This window comes from Camelina sativa, chromosome 14, assembly GCF_030686135.1.
Source record: "Camelina sativa cultivar CO46 ecotype springtype chromosome 14, ASM3068613v1".
NCBI lineage: Eukaryota > Viridiplantae > Streptophyta > Magnoliopsida > Brassicales > Brassicaceae > Camelina > Camelina sativa.
This window is the reverse complement of record NC_141893.1, coordinates 1,207,859-1,234,488: the sequence shown is the minus strand read 5'-3', so window position 1 is coordinate 1,234,488 and position 26,630 is coordinate 1,207,859. Positions and strand designations below refer to the sequence as shown.

Below are 26,630 nucleotides of genomic sequence, written 5' to 3'. Positions count from 1 at the left end.
AAAATCTACAATCCCGATTTTGTTATACACACAAGGTAATCTTCTTTATTTACGAAAACATCATATAAAATAGATTGGGCCATAAATAATCGGCCCATTAAGTTCATTATAACACTTAGAAGCCTTAGACTTGCTTCCCTCTCAATTTCCTTTGTTTCTTCTGCTTCTTTTTGTTCCCTGGAATCGTCGCTGTACTTAAACCCTTACCGGAATGGAGCCGCCGGCGAAAGGAACTGTGACGCCGTTAGCGTCGTTGTTCTCAGAGGAGGAAGCACGGAAAGCAGCAAGTTACGTGGAGGAGAAAATCGGAGAGAAGCGAGTAGAGATGAATCGTCTCCAACAGTTCGTAGATGAAAACGACAATCTCATCAATCTCGTCAAGAAGCTTCCCGATCAGCTCCATCACAACGTTATGGTGAGGGTTTTACATCCTTTTCCTTCTTTATTCTTCCCTTTGTAATCTAATTTTTTTGTTCCCGTCTGATGCTTTTTGTGTACACAGGTTCCATTCGGCAAAATTGCTTTTTTCCCAGGTCGATTGATTCACACCAACGAGTATTTGGTAATGTTTCATATTCTCTCTTTTCGATTCCAGTGGATATATCATATATGTAACTATGAGAGGTTTAGGAGTTAGTTTCTCAGTAAGATACTAAGGCTAATGTGAAAGTTCAAAGTTGGTTAAAACTGAAGCAAAGGATTGTTTTTGGTGATTCATATTAGGTGTTGTTGGGAGAGAATTACTATACTGATAGATCATCGAAACAAACTGTTGACTTCTTGAAGAGAAGAGACAAGACTTTACAGTCTCAAATTCATTCTCTTAAAGCTGAGATTGAAGATTTTAAAACGGAGGCTTCATTCTTCTCTACAACTGCTTCTGAAGCAGCGGTAGGTTTTGCTGGCAGAGTCTATTAATTCCCTTGTTTCTTATTGTGTTCTGCATATGCGTTTTGAAGCGGTGTTGTTGATTGTTTTTTATAGGAAGGACTTGTTGAGATAAGAGAAGAGTATGTAGAAGAAGATGCCTCTGCAGCTGTGATTCAGTCAAGTGGAAAAGAGCCTTCTGCTCTTCCTGGAGGAGAGACTGAAGAAGGTGAACCTGAAGACGATGATTTTGCACGAATCATGTCCAGGTTGAATGAACTTGAAATGGAAGAAGAACTGGAGGGTGAGGATGTGGACAACAGAGGTGAAGAACATGATTCTCCTATAGAAAGTGCGGAGGAGAGCGAGTACGCTTTGGTGAAAGGAATTAGAGGTGAGACAGACCGCAATAGTATTGAATACATGAGACAGGAAACTACCGTATCTTTTCCTAAGAAAGCTTCCAGCCATAGCTCTTCCACTAGCGAACCCATGGTTTCAGAGGTATTTTTCAAAGGAAATTTCACATCTGGGTTGATGTTTATGGTTAGTGGTTTGTCCTAATGTTTAATTACTTTTAATCCAGCCAAGAGTTAAAAGCCAAAGTTATTGAAGTGATACCGGAGAAAAATCCACATAAAGTCCTAGATGATCCGCTCAATGTAAGAAAAAACTTTCATTTGTGATATTTCCTTCTTTCATTAGTGTTTTACACCTCCTTCTCTGATAATACTTGTTATGGCATAATGGCAGTGTATCGGACCAGCGCCACAATATCTTTCCAAAGGTTAGCTTTCAGACATCAGAAAAGTAGACTTCATTGTCAAATTAATATATGTAAAACCGAATCGTCTTTCTGAACCATTCTCCAACCAACATCTATGTTCTTTACTTATCAATAGATCAATCACGTGGCGGAACCCCCCAACAAAACGCTGGAACATGGAGAGACTTTCAAGCGACCTCTTCTGTTTCCAGAGCAAAGGCAAAAACCAATGTTGCAGGACCACAAAAGATTGAGGTATTTGGATCCTATACTCTGTAGTATACTCTATAAGCTACATTTAAACCCATAGATCAGTCTGCATTCGATATCAAGCTAATACCTTACATTATGGTCACCTTTCTACAACAAAATTTTACTTTTTTTGGTTGCAGTCACCTATGCAGAAAACAGAAACCGAGTTTGATTCTACCAAGGTTATATCTCTTTCGCTCAAGCTTTTGTTAGTTGTATAGTTGTTCATGTAGATCTGATTTTCCTTTTAAGGTTGCTAAATATCTGATCCAACTCGTGCAGGCTTTTACGGGATCGATCGTAGAGCATGCCCATAATCTAGAGACCAGCACACACAGCCAAACGCAGGTACGTATTAACTACGCGAACTACATAACAATCATAATGCAGGGAACATGAGTCTGACTGCATTTTGTTTGTTTGTTATATGTACAGTCTTCAGCGTCTCAACCATCAAAACCAGTTTCAAGATTTAAGGCCCAGAGAAGGTAGCTTGTCAGATATGTGTACAACTTTTTTGTTGGGTTACCTTATGATATATGTAAGAACTGTGTGCTTCTTCTTGTAAGCTTACTATATACAATTAATTAACCAAATTTACAACAGGGAAATCTGATATTGTTACTTGACTCTTTCTAAAAAGTCTTGAAGTAGCTTCTCTCTATCAAATGGAGAAGCTGACAGTACCCATCTACTAAAATTCAGTATCTCCATGCCTTTAAACTCGGCTAACATCTTGTACTTCTCTCTTTTTTGTTCTCTGTTTGAAGAAGACATATCCACCTCTTCACTACAACCTTTTCTCTTCTTCTTCTTTCGATCCGCACACTCTAAGTTCTCATCACCATTACTATCTCCATTTAACCTCTGAGATGTTGCTATTGATGTTGTTGTCACGATATCTTCATTTCGATGTGCATACACAATGCCTATAAATAGTCACACAAGCCAGAGTAAAGGTTTAAAAGACTTCCATCACAAAATGTAGTCAAGGAGAGATGAGCACAGATCAGTCTTATTCTTACCCATGTCTTTAAGGATAGGTTTCTCTGTTTCGGGTTTATAAGAGCACAAGACCTCTTCTTCTTTTTCATCTTCTGAAACACCTGCCTCAAGCAATGATCTCTTATTCTCATGGATGTTACTATCCCTATGCAACTCAACAATATCGCTAGTGAAGAGCTTATCAGAGAGATCACGGAACAGATTTGAAATCCCAAATAGCTCGCCTTGAAACTCTTTACAGTCCTGATCACAAGACGCACCAAAACATTAGAAAAGAGAACAAACTCTTTAATAAGACTAATAAATTAAAGACTCCGTATTATTTTACATACCTGGACGCCTTCAAAGTACCTTGTCTCCATTTTCCCTGAAACCGCAATGTTTGAAAGCTGTTGTTTGTATACTTGTCTTGTATAAACTAGTTCCTCAAGAGAACCAGCACTCAACAAACGAAAAACAACCACGTGACGTTTCTGTCCATATCGAAATGATCTATCTTGCGCTTGCAAGTCATGAGATGGGTTCCAGTTTGGGTCAAATATAACCACACGGTTCGCACTCACAAGGTTTAGTCCCAACCCACCAGCTTTAGTTGATATCAGAAAAACCTGACACATAAAAAGCTCCTTTAATCTTCAGATCAGAAGTAGGTAAGAAGAAAGAGGATCTCTTTTGAATAGGGTTCCAGTAATAAAAACCTGTTTGCTAGGACTCGCATTAAAATCATCTACAAGAGACTGTCGCAGATTAGTCGGAGTAGAACCATCCAGTCTTGCAAAGCTATAACCTTTTCTAATTAGAAACTTCTCCAGTATGTCCAGCATCCTGTAATGTAGTGGATCAAAAGCTTATAACAACAAATATTCTGCTACATTCATAAAAAACCTGGAATTAATCCCAAAAACTAACCTGACAGAGTAACTGAATAGAAGTATCTTATCACCCTTTGAAATCCAAGAAGCCATCAACTTCTCCAAAGCTCTCATTTTCCCACAATGTTTAACATCACTAAGGTCCATGAAGCTCTTGCTTGCGGAAACTCCTCCTACTAGATCAATATCTGAACCGAACACTGCAGATACAAACTCTGCGTCCTTCTTCTGTTTTTCTGGCTCATCTTTTGGGTTTGGTTTAATAAGCTCCAGATGATTGCTTATCTGCTGAAGTTTCAAAAGGCATGGAAGCACCAAGCAGAACGGGCAAGAATCACAGCCGTCAGGATTGTCTCTATGAAGGTAACTCCACATAGTTCCATCAGGAATAATCCTTCTGCAGCACTCCGATTGCTTAAGCGGGCTTCCACAAGCGCATGGATTGTCCTTATTCACAAGGCACTGAATTTCAGGGAGCTGCAGCATTCTTTGATACACCCGTTTCTGCAATTGACTCATTTGACAGAAGACTACATTATCTTCTTTCCCCATCATCAGATGCCCAATTGTCTCGTCCTTAGTCCTCCTCAACAAATACTTACGCAGAAGGCTGACTAAATGCTGTTTCCTCTTATCTGCAATCTGGACAAATCTTTCCGGAGCAGTCGCTCTCTGCCCTAGCTTAAGCGGTTCGTCATAGAATTCTCGGAAATGTTCACGAGTGCCTAGTGACCCTGGCGCTACCCAGTCAAAAAGGTTGAATAGCTCACCAATCTTGTTCTGCATCACTGTACCCGTCAGACCAATCCTTTTCTTCGTCTTGATCTCAAGGCACGCCTCATAAAGTTTCGATTTTTCATTCTTTAGTCGATGTGCCTCGTCAGCAATCACTATCTCCCAATTAATCCCGGACAATACAGGGCCTTGGATTCGAAAAGTATCAAAGCTGGTTACAAGTACCTCAACACCCCGTGCCTTGAGTTTCTCAAGAATCATATCTCGGTTTGATCCGTGGTACACCGAAACCTTGAAGAAGCTCGCCCATCGAGAAAACTCACTCTCCCAATTATGGATAATCGAAGAAGGACAGATTATTAGTACAGGACCCTTTTCAGACTCCAAAACAGAAGAAACACCAGCGTCACCATCTTTTCCATACACTCCAGCAAGAAATGCAATCGTCTGAATGGTCTTGCCTAATCCCCTGAGTCACTACTTATGATCAGAGTTCCATAATCACCAAACATAATAAAGCTATAACAACTACAGCTTCAAATGCAAAAGAACATTCTCATAAACAATCAAACCAAAGCCAATTTGTATTGGGGAATTAGTGTCCCTGAATGTAACAGCACATGGATATAAATAGAACATTATTGTAACATAACAAAGAGAAACTCACATGTCATCGCCAAGAATGCCACCATGGTTGTTTTTATAGAGATTATACAGAAACGTGACTCCCTCTCGCTGGTGTTCGAGCAATCTACAGTTGATAGAAGCAGGTACCTACAGTAGCAAATCATATATAAGGCAAAATCAGAATTCGTGAAGAATCATAAGCACTTGAGTTCCACCAAACATGAATAAAAATTGAGACTTTTGTAAGAAAACAACCTTTATGATCGGAATCTCTCCGATTGATGACAGCACAAGTGGTTCATAAGGCCCGGTATAGTCAAATTCAGCCCGGTTTAATCCGGGTCTACCGAATTCAATCGATGTTTCATCGTCTTCATCTTCTTCTTCTTCTTCTTCTTCAAACTTGATATTTCTTTTGTGATCATCTTCGCTATGATCAAAACCTTCGACCTCGGGTTTGGAGATTTTAGATTCGTGCTTCGAGGGTAAGAAGTAGGAATCATCGAGACGCAGAAGCTGTTGTGAGAGAGACGATTTTGGAGGCTTTCTCGGCGGTTCCAATTCTTGGGTCGATGTGATTCGCAACGATGACGATGACGGAAAAGTACCACAGGGCTTCAAGGTCTCTTTGAAAGTGTGTAACAACGACATCGCTAAATCGATCGCGCTGCGAGAGCAACGTAACAAAATTAAAGAAGTGCTTTTTGAGAAACTGAAATTAAAAAAAAAAAAGTTGTAATTTTTAGAAAGTTTTAAAACTTACTCGCTGCTATTATAATAAGAAACAAAATAAGGGGCCAAAAAGGGAAATATTTTGTACTTGTGTTAGAAGTAATGGGCCGAATCTAAATAAAGGAAGCCCAAATTTTTGCTTTGTATCCAAACATGCTTTTAGGTTTAGGGTTTCTTGTTTCATCTCTTATATATAGCAAACTCATTGTAATCGCCGATAAGAGTCTCGCAATTGTTAATTCAACCCCATCATCTGCTTCTTTTTTGTATAGGATAGTTTTCTTTGTAGATTTGATTCTCGAAAGGTTTTTGTGAGGAAAGTGATGAAAGTTGTAGATCGGTGATGATTCATATGATCGATAAAAATTTCAACTCGCTACGTTCTTTCTGATTCATCCCAGTTAGTTTTTCCTAGAAAGTTACGTTTTTTTTTTTTTTCTTGTTAACGGTTTTAGAGAATTTTTTTGTTCTTATGAAAAGATCTCAAATTTTGTTTTTGTTTTAATTCATATTTGTTTTGGCTTTGATTTACGTGGTATACTGAAGAAGTGATGAGAAATCAGATAAATCTTAGGACACCTTCTGACACAGAACTCTCTGTGTATGAGAATGACATCATATTCTGATCTTCAGTTAAATGTGTTCACCTTTTTTCAAAAGAATTGATTTTATCATACATCTGTACTTAAGATTGGTTGACCTGCTTTTGTTGCTTGTTAAGAATTGGATAATTAAATCTCGGTATCAATCACTTTTGAGATGATGATGATGATGATTCTCAGGCAATACTATATATCAAACGTCTCACCATTTAATCAAAAGAACAAACTAATACACTATAACAAATGTAAAGGAGAGATTACGTATAATATGTACACAGATAACATCAAAAGAACAAATTAATACAGTATAACAAATGTAAAGGAGAGAGATTACGTTTAATATGTACACAGATCAACCTCTATGATGACTCTTTAATAAATACAGCACTCTATAATCAACAAATCGCGGCTTAAGCCGTAAGTAGAACTAGAACCTATCATCCCAATCTATGAAACCAACACCATGTTTTTGACGAATCTGTCCCGACTAGTTATTTGGTGTGGTACAAGTTACAGACAAAACTCAATTCTGTGATACATAATAATTTTGCTCTACCAATTGCGAGCTCGGCCTTGGCGTGTCGTTTGTGCTTGTCTGTTGACTTGCTGAAGTTGCCGATCATGTTCTTCAAGCATCTGGTCCACTCTTCTTGGCTGAGCCAACAATGGTCCTGACATGTAAATCTTGCTGTCACTAGGAGTATACTGCTGGTACACACAGAAACAAAGTTATGTTAGTAAAACAACCAACCGCTGCAAAAAAGAAGAACAATAAAAACAGTTATCATTATTAACTAACCCAAGAAGGGTCTTCAATTGGTGCTCGTCGATCCCTTCTTCTTTGATTCATAACTTGTTGATCTTGTCGATCTAATAATGCTTTGGAGGATACTGAGCCCGATAACATCTTCTGGTTTACTCTAGCTTGATGGTATCTAGGGACTGCATTCTCCTTCACATGCATCGTTGACTTAGCCATATTCCTGTTGCTCATCAATGGACCTGAGTATGAAATTCTCCCACCAGTTTGATTGTTTCTAGTTTGCATATTTAGATAATCAGGAACTGGGCCATGAGGAGTCCTCTCCTCTTTAAACGACTTGAAACTATCGTTTCTGCTTCTCAAATCTTGATATTGTTTCTGCATTTGCCACAAGAGTGATTTTCTTAACAGTTAACCCCTTTACAATTACCTCCATGGTCATTGTAACCTTAAAAGTTAACACCTTCTACAGAGTTACTTACCTCCATTGTCATTGATAGAGAGTGATTTGCTTTGATCGGTGGGACAAGTTTGCTTTCGTGTGATCTTCTCGTCATAGAGTGCCTTTCTTGTTTATCCGCCCTCATTGGTTGTCGCCTTTTCGCTTCATCCCGCATTTTAGCATCAATCTCTTTACTAGGAGGATACTTTGGTAAGTGCGATGGATCGCAGGCAAATGGCTTGGTTTTGAAGTACTAACAAAAAACAGAGTTTTGTGACTAATGCTGCTTTGATGACCTCAGGAAAATTAATAGTAAAAACATCAAGAACCAGTTACCTCACTCTCAAGGGCACAATCTGCAGAGCTCCGGTGATCAGGATCTATGGAGAGTAAAGTCTCTAAAAGCGAAAGAACACTTGCAGGAAAGTCCTTAAACATCTCTGATACTTTACGTCTATAAGGAATTGTGGTTATGAATCCAGCTGAAGACGATAACTTCTGTTTTCTCCAGTAATTTTCTGTTGGCGAACCACAAAGCTTGAAGATTTTATGCAATTGTTCTACCTGGAATGATTAAGTGCTACATTTTAGTAGAAGCAAACAAGATGCAAAAAACTCAAATTTGGAGGAAATGAAATCCACGAGAATTTGCATACCTCGGTTTTTCCAGGGAGGATCGGCCTACCCGCATATAATTCACCTAAGATGCAACCTGTGCTCCATAGATCAACGCCAACACCATAATGAGTGGCTCCAAGCAAAAGTTCTGGTGGCCGGTACCAAAGAGTGACAACATGGCTAGTCAATGGAACACTTTTTGCAGGGTCGAAAAATGTGGCTAACCCAAAATCTGCTATCTTCAAGACTCCTTTACTGTCAATCAGTAGATTTGAGCCCTTTATATCGCGATGAAGAACACCGCGGCTGTGACAATGTTCAAGCCCACTTAGAAGTTGTCGCATGTAACACTTAACCTAACGAACAGAAACATAAAAAGACACGGATTTTGAAGCGAAACAAAACTCTACACTTTCTAGTTGTGGTAGCTAGCAAAGCAGTTATGTGCAATACCTGAGGCTCTGAAAACTTGACACCGGGTAGCGAAGAAAGTCCTAAGAGATCATGATCCATATACTCGAAAACCAAGTAGAGGGACGATGAAACAGGGGCAGTGATCAACCCTTCCAGTTTCAGGACATTAGGATGATCAAGCCTTCTCATTACTATGATCTCTCTTGCCATAAACTTAACACTTTCCATATCGTTAAGATCAAATCGGACCTTTTTTAACGCAACGATCTTGTTATGAAGAAGATCACGAGCTCTATACACATTGCTATATGTTCCTTGACCAATCTGCACCCATAAATTACATATTCAGTCTGTTATCTACATATTAAACAAAAACAGGATCTGTAAGCAGCAAAGAGAGTTAACAAAAGAAGCTTACTTTCTCCAGCTTCTCAAAAGTATTTGCTCGGCGTGGAGTCCAACCCACTAGTGCCTCACCTGCAACGGTGACCAGCCAAGTCGGCCATCCTGCAGCCACTTGCTTCCGCTCTGCATCATTTGGACCAACAAAGTTCGGGTCCCTCTTCAGTTCCCGAGGAACCGGTGGAACCGAAGCTTCAGTCCGAGGTTTCTCTGGTTCCCTCTCAGTCAGAAGATGATCAGAAAACTGACTAGAAACTTTAGAACCCCTGCTATTCCATCTATCTGGCTTATGCTTCATAACCTTTGAATCAATCTCCAAATCCGGGTCTGCAACAGCACTAGACGCCCTTCTCAATTCCTGATCATAAACAACTCGATCCATATGACCAACCGTCTCAGGATACTCCAAAATCTTCCCTATCTGATGATCATCATGAAACCTACCTGAACTAAATAACCTAACATTGGCATCTCCCTTGCTACTGGATCTATCAAACCCATCTGCCGGTTGGATCCAGTCCTCTATCCTCGACGAATCAATCCGCGAGGAGGGACGTTTCTCCACAGATAACTCATTGAGTGTTGACGACTTTCTTCTAAAAGGCCTATGCCTAGAACTTACACAACCCATCTAAGCTCTAAAAGATGAACCAATACACATAAACATACATAACCAATCAAAAGCAAAAACGTAACCTTTATTCACAATCCACTCCCCCTGAAATCTAAAACCCTAATTTCAATCTACTCAGAACAAATCAACACTCCAACGGCAAACCCCAGTTCACGAAAACCAACAAGGATCGTGTTTTTTTTCTTTTCTCCAGAAGAAGACCAGAGACTGTGAAATCCCCAGAACAAGTAAACAGAGTGATTCTCACCGGAAAAAAAAAAAATCAAAACTTTCGGCGGAAATCAGTGAAATTTAATGGAAATTGAGGATGATTGACTTTAGCCTATAAGCGTTGAATGGAAGAATCAAAGGAATGTAAAAAAGCAAAGTTGAGAGATTTTTGGATTTTGACTGATTAAACGCTTACGTACAGTGAGTCACAATCATCATCGATCGATTATAAGAAATTGTATAAAAGGTGAAATGTCATCAAAATAACTAACTTAGCCGCCCTTGTTGTTCCATGGCATTCTCTTTTAATTTTCTTTAATAAAAATGTCAGTTTTAAATTAAACGTGAGGTTAATTGTTATATGCCTAATTGTGTTGTTGACCATTACAATAATATTCAATTAGAAAAAAAAAATAGTAGCCAATTCAAAACTTTGTTTGAAGATTTGTTTTAGTCAACTTAAATGTTGCATTAAATATTAGTTGGATTTTAAAAAGATTTGATACCAATTTTAGTCATTCAAATATATGATTGTATTTGACTGCTTACTTTGTTTTGTTTGAATTTATTCAAAATGATTTGATTGTAATCGTGATTTTAAAAAATAAGATCGATTGTTAAGCCTAAAAAAATCATATATGGATATAAATTCAAAAACTTATTAGAATAATCTGTGATTGTGTGTTTAGACAGAATAACTTTTTAAAAATAATTTATGAAGTATGGAAATAAATTATGAAACATGAAAATTAAGGAAAGAGTAATCACGAATACAAATAACTGAATAAAGTTGCCAAATACAGCTTGTATAGTGTACTAATGTAAGAGGTCTTTTACATATATACTAATATAGATTTTATGGAATATTTTAATTTACTTGGCGCACACGATAGCACGATGTCTTTTGACAAAACAAAACTAACTTAATTATTAAATACAAAATGGTTAAACTATAGAGGGAGGATGCCGACATCTTCATTGGATATGGTGCTGCCACTGTTGTATTGCACCGGAATTATCCGGTCATGGGATTATAATAAAGAGACTACTGATATACGTTTAATTGATACATATAAACGACAAGCAAAGAATACTTGGAAGTAGTTGGAAGATATTTAACCAAAATATTTTGATTACAGATTCTCAACTTAATATGATTAGTGAAGATAAATGCTTTGAGAATCTCATCGCATTTGATGGCTAGACGCAAAAGAATATTCAAGGAAAAAGGAAAAGCTAATACTCCACGACTTGTGACTTGACGATAAGAAATAGACAAGCGCATTCATATATCATATATGGGATTCAAGAAAAAAGGCTTAGCGGTAAGCGTCAAGAAGTTTCGCTCCCCGTTGTTCTTCATACTAAGAAATATGACAAAACTATAAAAAAGGAAAGTATAATTAAAGGTTAAATGATTCGTTTTTATTTTTCTTGTCGGCTAAAATAAGCGTAGAGGCGCACTCTATGACTAACCTAAAAAAAAAAGAAAGATTTGGATTACCTTCTTAAACTGATTTTATTGCAATAAAAACAATGGAATAAACAGAAAATGCGTATCTTGGTTAATTTCTTAAATTGGAGAGGAGAAAAAGAGTAAGTATTGTGATATTAATGGAAATTATAATACTTTTGATCTCACAGTTCACGAGTTTCCATGTCTGGTCTCTTGTGGGATTACCAATAAACAAAACGACACTTAAGCGCGTGTACTCCACTACGATCCTCGAAACTAATGAGTGTAAAACACGCTCTTCGACATGAGAGTATGATTCACGTGAACTAAATCTATTTCCCTTCAAATCTGAAGACTTGAACACATTTTCTTCTTTCTTGCATCTTTTGGGACAAATCTCACAAATCCACGGGTATTTCAATTCCCACGCTAAAGAAAAAAAAAAGAAGAAGAAGTAATAATCTCTGAATCGGAATCTCTCTCTCTCTCTCGCTGATGATGGATCCAACAGAGTCACCAAGAACATCGAATGGCTCTTCTTCTTTGTCTCCACCAAGATCGTACCTTATCTTTATGCGGATCATGAGCAAGAGACGGACATGGGTTTGTCTCTTTGTAGCTGTCTACGCTATTCTCTTGTCTTCCTCTTGGAACTTTCTCACATCTGTGCTTAGCTGGTACAAGCTTCAGTACACCTCATCTCCGTCGCCGTCGCGGTTACCAGCGGTTTACGCATCTGTGGTGTTGGGAGCTGTGTTTGGAGCCATGTCCATGGTTGCGGCTGCTGCGGTTGCGGTTCCGGCGGTTATGGTGATTTGGATATCGGTGGTTGTGTTGCTCGCGTTTTTTGGGAAATCGAGAAGAGTTTTGGTTGTTGAAGCTCGCAAGATTACAAGAGAAGTGTTTGGATTTGTCTTTAAGGTTCTCTTGAAAGAAGGCAATGCTGTTGCTGCTGTTTGTGCTGTTTTGGGTTATTTTATTCTTATCAGAAAAGATTTTGATTCGATTTAGGGTTTTTATTTTGGGATTTTGGGTTTTTTTTTTTTGTTTCTTTGGATTAGGGTGTTTTTTTTTCTTTTTTTTTTTAATCTGGAAAACTTATTATGAAGAAACTCTTGTCTTCTGCTTTCTCTTTTTTTTTTTAACAACTTCTTGCTAATGTAGCAATGTATAATGTACATTTTTTTATAAACATAGTTCAGTTCACTATCATTAGTAGTTCTTGAAATCGTCTCAAATTATTAAAATTTAGAAGCAATTGTTTGCTATATCCACTGTTTGGGGTTCATGGTTTTTCTTTTTGGTAAAACCATAACAGAATTCTAAAACTGAACCAACAAAATATCCTTTTAACAAAAATTGAACAAACTACATTTCAATGGGGCAAAAGTCCAAGACATAATCAAATATAGTAGTCTTTATTTACTCTTCAGAAGTCTCTGGTCTTATTATATCTCGGTGGTCGAGGTCCCACAATGAATGATTTTGTCTATAGAGGCTTAATCAACACAATCTCTTACTAACTATGTTTGATTTATGGGATGAAATTTTTGCGTGGAAATCATGATCACTGAGGAGGACGACTCTCTGTTTCACTTGTTGTTACTTCATAACATGATTCAAACACCCACTCGCTGATAAAGGCATTAATTCTTTTATTTTATGCATATAATAGTCAACTAACGATAATATATATTTTAATATTTTTTCTTTTTTTTTTGTTCCGCAAGAGTTATATCATTATATGATACAAATTCTTTGAGGTTCATCAACAAGAACTTGTATGATGATGATAAGTGGTTAAATGATAAGAAGTTGCAATCGACCCATATCACCGTGTTGTTTGGAAGAATAATAAATTTAATTTATTAGAACGGGTAATTTGAATAGGCATGATGCTTTAACGACACTAAGGCCCATTGGGCTTATAGTTGTAGTTTAATTATTTATTTAGATAAAATATTAGCTCTAACTATAATTTAAGAAATCATAATCAGTATGCTTTCTTCTATCTCACATTTTCTTAATATCCTTTTCATATCTTCTTTCTTACTTTATTTTTCTGGGTACTATTACATTTGGGGATGAAAGAAAATCTCAGGAATTGAATCTTATAGTTTTTGTTATCTTGCTTCTAAGTTCTAACCTTTTTTCTTTTACTCAAATCTAAGTTCTAACCTTCATCGCCATTAATTAAACTTGATACACCAAGTATCCCAGTCTCTAAAATACTAATCATAGGTTTACATTATTGTTGTCTCATCCAACCCAAGGTAGTTATGTTTATGCAACAATTGTTTTTCCCAACAAAGTATTTGTTATGGAAAAATTAAGCATTAATTATGATAAAATAAAATTTTATATTGACAATTTTCAAGGATTTTTATTTTTATGAAACTACTAATTTTCCTTAAATTCCAAAATTAAATTCAGGTTAGTTTTTTTTTAGGATAAGCAGAATTTCAAACTTTTTTTTAAAATAAATTATCAGTTGACTTTACATCACTTTTACAATCTTACCTACTAAATTGTAGTGTATCAGTTTTACAATTTCAATATCTTGATCTAACAATAAAATTAATAGTATTCACTTGAAAGGTATAACAAAATTGACATATTCAAAAAAATGTTTTATAATCTTGTACAAGGTGTGATCATATACAGAATTTTATGTTTATGTTCATTAATTCTTACAATAAATTAGTGTGTGTTATTTTATACAGCCTTTTGATATTGCAATTTTTTTTAACAAATGACTTTGGGATTTGTTTATTTGAAGAAAATATATAATGTATATGTTTATTTTACAGGGAAAGATATTTTGCTCTCACCACTTAATGATTGTAAAATATATACATGCATGTGTTTGATTGGTTTTCATCTGATGATACTAGTTGACTTTATTCAAACTTTAGTTCAAGTTGTTACAAAACAATTTAGTTTCATTTTTTTATTATGATGACTTGAATTATCGAGGTTGGGAGCGAGATTGGATATCATGGCAAGTAGAATTGTTCAATCTAGAAATGTCCTTCACCGACTTCATCAAGTAGATAGTTGATATCTTCCTAGTTGTCATATCGTTTGATATAGGTGGCCAATTCTATGTCCTTGGCAATGTAAGTGAAGATTCAAATGGATATTGGTATATATCTTTGTCTTAAAATAATTAATTAATAGAATTAACTAATTTTTTTATTGATTCCGAAAAAATTTACGAGATAATGAAACTGACGAAGTAGGGGACACGCAGTTCTAATTGTTGCCTATGGCTACACCAAAGACAGTCATCAAAGACGGTCAACTACACATCATACATATTATTACACTTTGAGCAAACAAAACACACACGAAGAAAAACCTCAATTTCAAAGAAAAGAAAAAAAAAACAGTTTCTCAAGTAACCCTATTTGGTTGGTATTGGAGAAAAGAACTCAGATGAATTACACCTTGTACAAGATAATAATAAAATACCTTTCCAAATTCTAAAACCGATGCAAATTCCTAAATGATACAATACCAATTAGTATGTAAGATTGTAAAAGTGATGCTAAGTCTCAAATGATAATTTATGGTTAACATCAAAATTTGAAATTCTCATACTTCTCCGGAACTATATATTTTTGGAGTTTAAAGAAAATAATCTTAGTTTATCATATTATGTAAATCAACTGATGAAAAGTGTAAATATGACTTAATTAATTAATGGTTAACTAAACTTTTGGATTTTTCTAATTAAAAGGTATTAGATTGCATGACTGACTCAATACTACTTCATGGCTCAATTCTAATTTAGTAAAGCATCAATCATCCTACTAATTTACTGAAGTGTAAATTCTTTTTTTTTTTATTAAACTACTACACATATTAAGTTTTTACGTGTATCATTTGTCTGTCTAGCTAAAATTTCATGTCTTTTTATCTTTTTGCAAAATTCTTGCAAATTTAAAGCTATCTGAACTATATTTTGTGTAGAACAAATGCAAAATTATTGCAAATTTTAAGCAATACAAATTGAAAAAAATAGAAAAATCTAACTTGAGGAATTATTATACACAATAAAATTAATTTGTAATATAACAACGTAGTCGCGAATTATATATAATGAAAGTCAATAACCGCAACAATTACGTCTGTCTCGTGGTGGATCTTATGAACTTAGCTGCAATTTTCACTAATATTCCTTTGCATACCAATTTTCATTAATACTATCAATTTTTGAAGATAATTGAAACAAGGCTAAAACTTATATCTAAAATTCACTTTCGTCATTTATTTTGTGTGGATACGAACCCTTACTTAATATGAACTAATAAATAACTTCCAACGTTCTAGTCAAATGTTACACTCTGACATTTCAAATGAACCCTTGCAACCTTTTAGACTGAATTAATAATGAAAAAGGGGTTATATTACATATCTGAGAAAAAATAAAGTTTGTCAAATGGAATTATGAAAAATAGTTAAATTTTGTTTCTATCCTAAGCTGAACTTAGAGCGGACCATAACTGTGATATGTTATTGATATAATCATCAACGATTTGTAGTTTATAGCTTTTTTTTTAATCATCCTTAAGCCTAAATAGTTAAAGTTGATCATACGACAAGACTCTTATAACTTGTTTTTAACTTAGTAGAAAAAGAAGTCATATTATCCTGTCATATTGATATTGAATAAATATATTTTTAATTGTTTAAGTGATCAAGAAAAGCGAGAAACAAAAAATGAACAACATTAAAAGCCCAAAAAAATACATATATTTTCTATGAATATTTATCCTTAAAAAAAAAGAAAAATTATTATTCGATTCATGTTTTTCGAAGAAGAAAAGGATCGACTACATGGTGGATGGAGAAGATGAGCAAGAAAACGTAAAGAACCAATGCTGACTAAACCGGCGATTAAAGCTCCGGTTATCTGATCGCAGAATCTCGGTACTTGGCCGCAAATTGGCAACCAACCTGCGTTTGCGTTTCCTCTTTTACCCACTTGTGCCACCGCCACTGCCGCTGATAAGCTCGACGTCAGCAGCATCGTCACCATCTTTACGGTTAATTTATAACATTTACATATAAAAACTTGATTAAACAACATATTATCGAAGTTAGGCTATAACAGAGATCATTAGAAGTTGTTTGAATCAATAATATATAATCATGATTCTAACAAATTCTACATTATATTAGTATGTTTATATCAAAAATTTATATTTCGAGCACTCCTCTAATTGCCGTTTATAATGTATTTTGATAACATTTTAGGTACCAAAAAAAAAAGTTGCTAGCATAGAGATGTAGTATAGAGATAATTTACCAAGTCCAACACAACTACGAACTTCCACAATAAACTCTCTTTTGGTAAAAAGAGAACGAGAAAGCTATAAACGCTCACAATCGCGTTTGCAATCACGAAGTACCTGCGATAGACGCACACATGTATGCATAAGCATGCACGTACTTTTCAATATCCTCGTTAAACACGCCAAATAGGAAAAACTTACTTGAACGCAGCCAAATCGCTATACTTGGCTACTAGGGAGAGGACTAAGAAGGAAGACCTTTCACGGCTAGTGATCATTGCGATAACCGCTCCTAATGCGGCACAAAATGCCGCAAGTCGTAGTACCAACCCACCCAATCTCTGTGTTAACTTCACCATCAGTTTAGTTTTTTCTTCTTTTTTTGGATCTCTATAGAGTTTTAAACTGTGGAATTTAACTATGGAAGAGAAAAGGAGAGAGAGAGAGGTAAAGACAAGAAAACAAAGTCACGAAATATAAACCAAAGTAAAATGAATATGATATTGGAGTGTTGGATGGGTTTGTTTCAACTGTCTCCACCGGTCATGCAAGATTTAATTATTTTTGTTTTTAAGAGATTTATAAAGCAAAATAAAATATCAATTGTGAATCAACTAATGAACAAATTAATTTCCTAGTGAAACAACACCATTGACATTTTTCAAGCTTATAAAACTCAATTTTGATATTACAAAAGGATAATTCTTCAGTTGATGACATAATAAAAAGATCAAAATTTTTGTTTTGAAGCAGCGGCGTTGTCCTAACTTAGGTGTACCCTCTCTGGCTTGTCTGTAATTGCTGTTTCAATGATCCCCATTACAGAAATTGGTCCAAAAAGGTTACAAAACTCTTTGCTTCAACCATTAGAACTCACTTGACACATGAAGTGATCTTGGTATATGATGTAATAAAATCTCAGCCACAAATCCGTTATATGTCCCGACTGGTTCTGTTGTTAGCAAATGCTGATGGTGTTTCTGCCTTTACGAGTTATGGACCTGCCCATTCTTAAGCGACGTCCTGTTAGCGAGTCCAGTAATATGACCAAACCTTCCTCGACCGCATCAGCTTGTTTGTCTAACTCATAACTGCTTAACTGTGGGAGAAGGCTAAGCTCGGATAGGAGTCCAATTGCTGCTGCAGCCGTGCAAGTCCGGTCCCATGATGGTTGCGGCCTGTACGTTTAAAGATCAAATGAGGAAGGAGAGCACTATTTTGGCAGAGAGAGATTGGACCAGGAACATGAGTAAATATAGAGGTTTGAGACTATTTTTACCGGAGCTTATGCATTGCGGATCCCCAGCTGCAAGAGATATACAAGGAAGATCTTCATCTCCCCATACTGACTTTGCGTGATCCTACATATGAGTTTAAGCAAATGTCTTTTCGTTAAGCAAGTTCTTTAGAGAAAGGAAAAAGATGAAATCCATGTGAGAAATGATCAGCCCTGTACCTTTAAACGCTTGAGCATTGCAGCAGAATTGTTCCAGGTGCCATCAAGCAAAATGAAATGCAGAGTTTTATCCTCATCTGTCTGGGAAATATACAAAGTGTAGAGTCTTTCAGTCTATATCCTTACACAACCTAATCTAAGAATTTTTCTGCTTGAAATAAGCAACGATAGAAGAACAGAGAGCCTATAGTCAAAACATTGCAATCTTTACCATGGATGCAGGATTATCTGAAGCCGAACTACCAAAAGTGTCTTTAACCGAGAAAGTAACTTCCGAGTTCTGATTGGGATAGAGGCAACGGACTCGGTTTTTTCCTGAGCATCCATCAGAACAAAAATACAAGACTTTAGCAAAACAACTAGAGATTTTGAGTGACATCTTTTCAAGTATAACAACTAAGACTAGATGAATGAAACACCTGCACGCTTGAATTCATTCCACATGATCTCTTCATCTTCAGCAATTCCAAAGACGCAGAGTGTAGCGGATTGGACGCCAAATATCTGCCACAATAACTTGCCCGTGTTGTTCTGGCGTAGAAAATCCTGCCAACAGCTAAACAGCCTATCAGTCCATAGGAGTTGGGCACTGGTACAGATTCAATTCGAAAAGCCGAGACTGGTTGGTGCAATACTAACCCTAGGATGCATATAAAGCCAAAAACGTATTTGTTTCCATAAACCACACGGCTTGATATAAGAACACATGCAGTCCTCCATAGCAAGCCAACACTGCATATATTCAGAAAATAATGAGTTGTGTTATTCATGGCAAATAAAGCAATTCAAGAAACAGTAAAAGGAAGTACCTTCTGGCATAAATAACCCCTGCTCCCAAGCAGCCGGCAAGCAACTTGTCGAGCAGAAAAGAACCGAAACTTTTTCTCCGGGTCATCTAATGCTTCATATGTAGCCCTGTGTTTCTTATCTTCATATGCACCAAAGGGTCCCTGTGATAGTTAGTTGCACATAAGTAGAAGTATTATAACCTCACTCTAACACTTAAGAGCTCAAAGATCAACCCAAATCATATTAACCAGGAAGAAACCAGTAGCATTCCACAAAAAGACGATATAATCATTATACTCGTAGAGCTTCAGAAGATACCACAGCTCAAATCACTATAGCAAGATCCAGAAATGAGTAATGTAAGCACTAAACAAGGAGGTTTCATTCATGGTCACCGGCAATTACCTGTAACTTGCCACCATTTCCACCAAACTCTATCGGCGAATCCAATTTGCACTCCAGAACTTTCAAATCATTCACAATCTGTTTGACCGCGGCTGGGAATGGAGACACCGGACCCCATCTCCGCCACTCCTCTACCGAGATGATTCCGTCGTCTGATTCCCTCGGCTGAGAACGCGAATTCACGGAATTCATCACCAATCTCCGGCCAGCGAGTTTACGGCGGCGGATACGGCAGTGAAACAGTAGAGACGGAGAGGTATTGAGTACGACGGATGCTCCGGCGATATAACGCATCGTTGGGTGGGTTCTATCGAAGAATAATAATTTAATTTTACGGGTAATTGAATCATATTGGGCTTTTATGAGACTAATAAGGCCCAGTATAATTAGGTTTTTGGAAATTACCATCGTATTTTCTCTTTTTTTTTTTTTCCTTTCTCTCTGTAGAGAAGTGTTACAAAATTAGCGAGACAACGGTGTCGCAATTTTTAATCCTAAATTGAAAAGGGCCAGTTTTTTATTTCGTCTCAAAATTTCAGAAAATACATTAATATGCCTATTATCAAATGTCCCAGTTTATAAAGAAGAACATATCATCGTTTTCCAAAGCCTAATGGGAAGTGGAAGCAGACAGAAAATCTATGTTTGGGTTTACATTTTTAAAAACTAATATATGTCTCAATCTTCTTTTTCTACTAAGTTAAAAACAAGTTATAAGAATATTAATACCATGTTGTATGATCAAATTTAACTATTCAGGCTTGAGGATGATAAAAAAACAAAAGTTATAAACTACATATCTTTGATGATTATATCAACAACATATAATAGTTATGGTCCGTTTTAAGTTCAGCTTAGGAGAAAAATTCATCATTTGAGCAAAAGTAAAAAATAAGTAACCAAGTACAAGTACTATTATTATAAGCAAGTAACCAAGTATATACATATAGTACAAAAATAGACCAAAAATAGGTAAAAAATAAAGAGATAAAAAGAGCAAATTGATTAATAAAAAAAAAAATATATGTCATTTGTTGGGACGAGGGAAGTGAGAATAAATCAAGCCAAAGACTGCATTAGTATATCGAACCCGAACTAGAATAATAGGGAAAATCAATATTCTTGTTTTAGTAATTAAAATAGAACTGTATCATAAAGCATAAACCCCCAGAAATAACAGAAAAAAAAAAAAAAAAAAAAAAAAAAAAAGTCAAATGAATTATTGTTAAACTTAAATAAAAACAAAGACATATCCAATCAGAAAATTCTAACTGAATTTCAGACTAGAATAATACCCTCATTATTAAAAAATCTGCAGAAAAACGTCAATCAAAATTCATGTGGAACATTAACATAACGTAACATACCATATTATAGAAGTGTAAATTTTCACACACGAATATGTTTAAATAAGTACGAGATCATTCTAATATGATTGCCTTACTCTTTTTCAACTTTGAATTGAGTCAATTAATTTCTCTATCAGTAATTCGCCGCTGGTTTCATTATTTGATTTTTGTCTTGTTTTGATAACTTTATTGTACCAGAACTTTCAGTTCATTTACAGATTATTCGTTAAGTAGTACTCAATTTGGCAGTCGGAGCAGAATTAATTCTCAAAATTTGAGTTTGCAATTTGTTATAAATAACCCAGCTCCGCGGTTCAGTGCTGGCATTGGGATCTATATAATATAATTGACTTCAAAAAAAAATGTAGAAATTCAGTTTTAATGGTATCATCAGTTTTCTCAGTAAAGCTGAGCCACCAACCCTAGAATCTTTTGCCCTCTTCCAAATCAATATATGTGTCCCTCTAAAATTGACTATTTATAATCATACCCCTCGCATCACTTGTTTTTATTTTTATTTTTACTGTCTTTCTTTATTTTTCGTTTTTCTTAATTAATTTTTGTATGTTGTGTTGACCAGACTTTAAAACAAGTTGTATCTAACACGCAAAACGTTTTTAAGGTACGCAACCAGATACAAAAATGGAAACAAAGCAGCAATAAGACATCGTGATTCGTCAATTTAATATCCGTTGGTCTGTCATAGCAAAAAGCCAAAAAAAAATATTGTTAAACCAAAAAAAAAGAGTACTAGTATGTTGCAGTTTTGCCCATTTCAGAGATTTGTATTGATAGCCTGTTAAAAAAATTAAAGCTGTGCGCTAGCTAGAAACAAAAATATGTCATCATCATATCAGCTTATTCATGTTTTTTACATCGACGAATCAACACAGTACATGTTGCTCTTTCAAAAGAATATTATAATAGCAGTTGTAAACTTGTAATTTGATTTTTTGAAATCCCAGTCTCGATGCATCCATCCTGCTGCTACAAAGGTCACGCCTTGTCATCTCGAGCTTCGCCGCCAAAAAATTTATTCTCTCTCCCTCTCTTTATTTCAAAATCAAGTCTCTATCAAACCCTAACTCTAGGGCCCTAGGCACCTCTGCACGCAGGCTAATTACCAAAATGCCATTATATATTACTTTTTGTCACAAATTGTCTTATATAGTATTAGAGATTCTCATTATGATATTGCATTTTTGCGGATGTGATTTTTCTACTCGTGGATAAAAAAAAAGTTTAACTATTTTCCATTATTCCATATGACAAACTTTATTTTCTCTCAGATTTTGTAAACTAACCCCTTTTTCATTATTAATTCAGTCTTAAAAAAGTTGCAAGGGTTAATTTGAAATGTCAGAATGTAACATACGTTGGGAATGGTTTATTAATTAGTTCCTCATATATTAGCTAAATAAAGGTTCGTATCCACAAAGTGAATTTTTACATATAAGTTTTAGCTCAGTTTCAATTATTTTCGAGAAGTGATCGTCTTACTTATGTAATAATTAGGTCCTGTAAAGAACATGGATGATAGTATTAAGCCCACCAACACCACAAACAAAAATATCAATTAATATTTTGTAATTTTAGTAGAAAATGTGAAAAAGATTCTGATCAGTATTTTTACTAATTAAATTTCACTTCAAGTTAAAGCTTTCAACCATTCTTTCATTTTTGTGTGCTGGATACTTTCTGTATAATGTGTCAATAATGTGTCAACACATGCAATATGTTACCAACGCACAAAGTAAAAAAATATCGCTAGTCTCTGTTATAATTTATTTCTCCTTTGTTTAGTTAAAAGTTCAGTCAGTTTTTTTTTTTTTTTTCCAGACGAGATTAAACATTCCTATCAATATCTATAGATGATCCATGAGGATGAGGTAAAATGTTATTTAGAACAGGGAAAGAAACTATAGCTCAATTCTTACCATTTCGATAGGAAGGAATACTAATTAAAAATTGCTACACCTTCCACTCAGTTTCGTTTATCCATCAAAAATGAAGCTTGCATATATATATCCAGTAAATTACAACAGCTGGTAATTATAATCACATGGTAAGTGTTGATTTAAATTGGGGAAAAACCACAAAAAAAAAGAAGAAGGAATTGTTGACGTTGGATATAATTTGAACTATATACGCGTTTACAAGAAATGAACAATATTACAAATGGTTAAGTGAGTCATAATTAGTGGTCATATAAACATTGTCAAAGCACGTAAGACTTGTTTGAAAGAAAGCCCAAAATTTTGACAATTTTCTTTGTCTGCTTTGAAAAACTACCTTAAAGTTTCTGATGGCGAAAGTGGAAATGTCACATCTCAGAAGCAAACCCCTAACTCTATGCACCTCTACGTTTAAGCTATTTACATAAATGCCATATATACAATACAATAAGATCAGTATGGGGTGCTTTGAATGTCTTTTCAGAGTTATATAACATATTAAAATTTGAGGAACAAGTCAATAGATAACAAAAGAAGACTATGGTGTAGGAATTTATGGAGGATATATTGAAGACCATGGTCCATGCTGTATAAGTTTTGATGATGTTGCTGGGTCATTAACTATGATAAATATTGCAACAATTTGTCCCTCGTAAAAATTGGTATATATGTATCACAAAAGTTAGTCTGCCTTTTCAATACCTCTATATTAAAACCGTGTCCGTACGCCCATAATTCTTTCTATTTATTTATTTCTTTATTTATTTATTCTTTGATCGATTTTTTTTGTTTCTATTAACTTTAAGAGTAGTACAAAAGTAAACCTAAAAGGTGAACCAAAATCAGATAACCCCAAGTTTATATGGAGAGAGAAATGGCAGTAGATAAACAGAATCAAATATACTTCGTTGTTAAGTTACAAATTAATTTTATTATGTATAATAATTCCTTCAGTTAGTTTCTTTTTAAAAAATAAAATAAAAATCAATTTACATAGATGCTTTGAATTTACAGTAAGTTTACATTCGTTCTATACAAAATTAGATAAAAAGATATGGAATATTATTACATTTGTTCTATACAAAAAAATAAAAAATAAAATAAGAGTTTAAATATAAAGATGTTGTAATTGAAGGGTTACATAAATATATCGGAATTGCTTGCCAGCCAATCTCGTGTCTTACTGTGAGATACAAAAATAAAATACATGTAAAAGAGTAACAATATAACTAAAAGAGCCGAAAGAAAAATACAAAAAGAGGAGTATATGATTATTACGTATACAATTAAAGCCGACCCATGCAAAGTGGTGTGGTAATGTGGTATCAAAGCACCAAGTGAGTGAGGTTGGTGTTTCAAAATTACTGATGGTTAAATTGATAAGTATCATTTCATTTTTTAAAGAGTATATATAGCCAGCCCTAATTAAACGTATCAACAAATATCAACCATATACCAACGTAAATTAATGCATGAGGCTTTAGGTAAAAAAAAAACTAATGTTAATTAGTTTTGTTTATCTATTAAGCAATCGAAAATACAATACTACACAAAAAAAAAAAAGTAAGTAAGAGAGTGAGAGAAAGAGATGTTTGTTTTGTTGATCGAGTACTGTGAGTCGATGGATCATCAAGTAATGGAGCCCACAGAGATATTTTACCCTACTCAAGAAAAATGATATTTCCTTTTAAAATAATTAATCCCAATGCTTTTTGTTGTTCCTTTATAGTATAACACTAAAAGCCCTCTCTAAGAGTTCTTTTCTCACCCCTCAACCCTCATTACTTTTTCTTCACCCAAAAGGATACCCAGCTGAGAGAGAAAACTGGTTTGTTTCTTTTCTTTGACACGGTTTTTTTTTTTTTTTTCAATTTATGTTTTTCATCTTGTAGTGTGTTGTTCTGTTTTGCTCATACATGTGTTTGATCGGTTTCTAGGAAATAACATTTCTTTATTTTTGTTTTTAACATTTCAATAGATCAAGTTTAGAAATAAGCTAAGAATAAGTTTTTTTTCCGAAATTTTAGTTAGTTAAGTTCTTCTCTCCCTCAACCCTCATTTACTTTTTCTCCGGTACTAAATAAGTTTTTTGAGAATTAGTTTTTTTTTTCTTTTTTGAAACTGGGTTTTATCTTTTCTCAAAAAACTTATTTGGTGGCAGAAGCGCCTGATTTCAAAAAGAACACAGTACACAAAGGAAAACATAAATTAAAAAAAAAAGAAAAAAAACTCAGTTCTCAAAAAACTTATTTGGTACCGGAGAAAAAGTAAATGAGAATTAAGGGAGAGAAGAACTAATTAGCTAACTAAAATCTCAGAAAAAAACTTGTTCTTAGTTTGTTTCTAAACTTGATCTATTGAAAGGTTAAAAACAAAAATAAAGAAATGATATCCCCTAGAAACCGATCAAATACATCTATGAGTAAACAGAACAACACACTACAAGATGAAAAACATAAATTGAAAAAAAAAAAAAAAAAAACGTGTCAAAAAAAAGAAACAAACCCGAGCTACGGCACCTCGAATACAATCATTACCCAAGTCGAGGTGAAGAGAACGACACTCATCACTCATCACAAAATAAGAAGACTAGATTTTTCTTTTTTTTTTGGTCCAGAAGAAAAATCTAGATTACAAAGTTTAGTAATGGAGCTCTCAGAGAGGGCTATATAAAGGAACAACAAAAAGATTAATTATTTTAAAAAGAAATATCATTTTTCTTGAGTAGGGTAAAATATCTCTGTGGGCTCCATTACTTGACTCACAGTACTCACTCGATCAACAAAACAAACACCTCTCTCTCTCTCTTTCTCTTTCTCTTTCTCTCTCTCTCTCTTACTTTTTTTTTTGTTTAGGAATTGATGGAGTATATATTGAAGACCATGGTCCATGCTATATAAGTTTTGATGATGTTGCTGGGTCATTAACTATGATAAAAATTGCAACAATTTGTCCCTCGTAAAAATTGGTATATATGTATGATGTATCACAAAAGTTAGTCTGCTTTTTCAATACCTCTATATTAAAACCGTGTCCCTACGTCCATAATTCTTTCTATTTATTTCTTTATTTATTTATTCTTTGATCGATTTTTTTGTTCCTATTAACTTTAAGAGTAGTAGTACAAAAGTAATTAAAGGTGAACCAAAATCAGATGACCCCAAGTTTATATGGAGAGAGAAATGGCAGTAGATAAACAGAATAAAATATACTTCGTTGTTAAGTTACAAATTAATTTTATTATGTATAATAATTCCTTCAGTTAGTTTTTTTTTTTAAAACAATTTACATAGATGCTCTGAATTTACAAAATAAATGACGAAAGTGAATTTTACATAGTATTATTTTCAAAATTTGATATATGGTATTACTTATGTTCTTAGATAGTATTATTGAAAATTGGTATGCAAGGAATATTAGTGAAAATTGCAGCTCAGTTCATAAGATCAACCACGAGACAGACGTAGTTGTTGCGGTTATTGACTTTCATTATATATAATTCGCTACTGCCTTGTTATATTACAAATTAATTCTATGGTGTATAATAATTCCTTCAGCTAAAATTTTTTATTTTTTTCAATTTACATGCCAATTTAAATTTGCTTCATATTTGCAATAATTTTGCATTTGTTCTACACAAAATATACTTTCAAGATGCTTTGAATTTGCAATAATTTTGCATTTGTTCTACACAGAATGTACTTTCAAGATGCTTCGAATTTGCAATAATTTTGCAAAAAGATAAAAAGACATGGAATTTTAGCTAGACAGACAAATAATACACGCAGAAACTTAATAAAAAGATAAGAATTTTCAATAAAGTAGTAAGATGATTGATGCTTTGCTCTATCAGAATTGAGCCGTGAAGTAGTAGGTCTGGGCAAAATATATGGATCCGAACATTTGATCTGAACCGATCCAAAAGATCCGATTCGAATCCGTATCCGAAATTGTAAAATACCTAAACGGGTTCTAAATC

General features: G+C 34.6%; 4 protein-coding genes, 2 non-coding genes and 2 pseudogenes across 11 annotated transcripts; 4 read left to right on the top strand and 4 right to left on the bottom strand.

Moving 5' to 3' along the window:
• The first annotated feature begins 110 nt into the window (after positions 1-110).
• On the top strand, positions 111-2,519 carry LOC104738875 (uncharacterized). 2 transcript variants are annotated; one of them, XR_015579802.1, is made up of 10 exons: positions 111-415; positions 503-562; positions 724-891; positions 985-1,371; positions 1,454-1,529; positions 1,621-1,654; positions 1,770-1,888; positions 2,026-2,067; positions 2,168-2,233; positions 2,321-2,519. XR_015579802.1 is itself a non-coding variant. In XM_087483952.1 (10 exons), the coding sequence occupies exons 1-10, from the start codon at positions 212-214 to the stop codon at positions 2,375-2,377; spliced, it is 1,206 nt and encodes a 401-aa protein (XP_087340078.1). In that variant the 5' UTR covers positions 144-211; the 3' UTR covers positions 2,378-2,519. The 2 variants fall into 2 exon arrangements, 1 of the variants encoding a protein (XP_087340078.1); XM_087483952.1 differs by having other exon boundaries at positions 144-415; positions 1,461-1,529.
• On the bottom strand, positions 2,389-5,879 carry LOC104738876 (switch 2). Of its 2 annotated transcripts, none has more exons than XM_010459088.3 (7): positions 5,380-5,879; positions 5,165-5,271; positions 3,800-4,966; positions 3,589-3,715; positions 3,223-3,498; positions 2,911-3,133; positions 2,389-2,814 (listed from the first exon to the last, which is right to left on the bottom strand). In XM_010459088.3, the coding sequence occupies exons 1-7, from the start codon at positions 5,773-5,775 to the stop codon at positions 2,507-2,509; spliced, it is 2,604 nt and encodes an 867-aa protein (XP_010457390.1). In that variant the 5' UTR covers positions 5,776-5,879; the 3' UTR covers positions 2,389-2,506. The 2 variants fall into 2 exon arrangements, with proteins under 2 accessions (XP_010457390.1, XP_087340075.1); XM_087483949.1 differs by having other exon boundaries at positions 3,800-4,974; positions 5,380-5,873.
• A 289-nt stretch (positions 5,880-6,168) lies between these two features.
• LOC147927736 (small nucleolar RNA R32/R81/Z41) lies at positions 6,169-6,254 on the top strand. Its single transcript, XR_015581207.1, has one exon. It is a non-coding gene; the product is annotated as a small nucleolar RNA R32/R81/Z41 (small nucleolar RNA).
• A 142-nt stretch (positions 6,255-6,396) lies between these two features.
• On the top strand, positions 6,397-6,489 carry LOC147927735 (small nucleolar RNA snoR31/Z110/Z27). The gene has a single exon (XR_015581196.1). It is a non-coding gene; the product is annotated as a small nucleolar RNA snoR31/Z110/Z27 (small nucleolar RNA).
• A 248-nt stretch (positions 6,490-6,737) lies between these two features.
• On the bottom strand, positions 6,738-10,302 carry LOC104738874 (putative serine/threonine-protein kinase At1g54610). 2 transcript variants are annotated; one of them, XM_010459085.3, is made up of 7 exons: positions 9,114-10,302; positions 8,735-9,019; positions 8,320-8,637; positions 8,000-8,227; positions 7,704-7,916; positions 7,258-7,599; positions 6,738-7,163 (listed from the first exon to the last, which is right to left on the bottom strand). In XM_010459085.3, exons 1-7 carry the CDS (start codon positions 9,726-9,728, stop codon positions 7,011-7,013), a joined length of 2,154 nt encoding a protein of 717 aa, XP_010457387.1. In that variant the 5' UTR covers positions 9,729-10,302; the 3' UTR covers positions 6,738-7,010. The 2 variants fall into 2 exon arrangements, with proteins under 2 accessions (XP_010457387.1, XP_010457386.1); XM_010459084.3 differs by having other exon boundaries at positions 6,738-7,166; positions 9,114-10,270.
• A 1,200-nt stretch (positions 10,303-11,502) lies between these two features.
• LOC104738873 (uncharacterized) lies at positions 11,503-12,609 on the top strand. The gene has a single exon (XM_010459083.3). It carries the CDS (start codon positions 11,893-11,895, stop codon positions 12,406-12,408), a length of 516 nt encoding a protein of 171 aa, XP_010457385.1. The 5' UTR covers positions 11,503-11,892; the 3' UTR covers positions 12,409-12,609.
• Positions 12,610-16,114: 3,505 nt separating this feature from the next.
• On the bottom strand, positions 16,115-17,111 carry LOC104738871 (CASP-like protein 1C2; annotated as a pseudogene). The gene is made up of 3 exons (XR_015581008.1): positions 16,899-17,111; positions 16,712-16,814; positions 16,115-16,441 (listed from the first exon to the last, which is right to left on the bottom strand). The product of XR_015581008.1 is annotated as a CASP-like protein 1C2 (transcript).
• Positions 17,112-17,348: 237 nt separating this feature from the next.
• LOC104738870 (uncharacterized) lies at positions 17,349-19,651 on the bottom strand (annotated as a pseudogene). Its single transcript, XR_015579264.1, has 8 exons — positions 19,348-19,651; positions 18,963-19,103; positions 18,793-18,885; positions 18,573-18,699; positions 18,365-18,468; positions 18,154-18,234; positions 17,977-18,058; positions 17,349-17,875 (listed from the first exon to the last, which is right to left on the bottom strand). The product of XR_015579264.1 is annotated as an uncharacterized LOC104738870 (transcript).
• Positions 19,652-26,630: the final 6,979 nt, after the last annotated feature.

What these genes read in the sequence shown, in the direction of transcription:
- LOC104738875 (XM_087483952.1), top strand. Translation starts at nt 212, where the DNA reads ATGGAGCCGCCGGCGAAAGGAACTGTGACGCCGTTAGCGTCGTTGTTC. An exon ending in TCCTAGATGATCCGCTCAAT is followed by an intron (nt 1,530 to 1,620) that starts GTAAGAAAAAAC and finishes GCATAATGGCAG; the next exon opens with TGTATCGGACCAGCGCCACA. An exon ending in GCACACACAGCCAAACGCAG is followed by an intron (nt 2,234 to 2,320) that starts GTACGTATTAAC and finishes TTATATGTACAG; the next exon opens with TCTTCAGCGTCTCAACCATC.
- LOC104738876 (XM_010459088.3), bottom strand. Translation starts at nt 5,775, where the DNA reads ATGTCGTTGTTACACACTTTCAAAGAGACCTTGAAGCCCTGTGGTACT. An exon ending in GGCATTCTTGGCGATGACAT is followed by an intron (nt 4,967 to 5,164) that starts GTGAGTTTCTCT and finishes GTAGTGACTCAG; the next exon opens with GGGATTAGGCAAGACCATTC. An exon ending in CTATTCAGTTACTCTGTCAG is followed by an intron (nt 3,716 to 3,799) that starts GTTAGTTTTTGG and finishes ACTACATTACAG; the next exon opens with GATGCTGGACATACTGGAGA.
- LOC104738874 (XM_010459084.3), bottom strand. Translation starts at nt 9,728, where the DNA reads ATGGGTTGTGTAAGTTCTAGGCATAGGCCTTTTAGAAGAAAGTCGTCA. An exon ending in CTTTTGAGAAGCTGGAGAAA is followed by an intron (nt 9,020 to 9,113) that starts GTAAGCTTCTTT and finishes TTATGGGTGCAG; the next exon opens with ATTGGTCAAGGAACATATAG. An exon ending in TCAAGTTTTCAGAGCCTCAG is followed by an intron (nt 8,638 to 8,734) that starts GTATTGCACATA and finishes TCTGTTCGTTAG; the next exon opens with GTTAAGTGTTACATGCGACA.
- LOC104738873 (XM_010459083.3), top strand. Translation starts at nt 11,893, where the DNA reads ATGATGGATCCAACAGAGTCACCAAGAACATCGAATGGCTCTTCTTCT.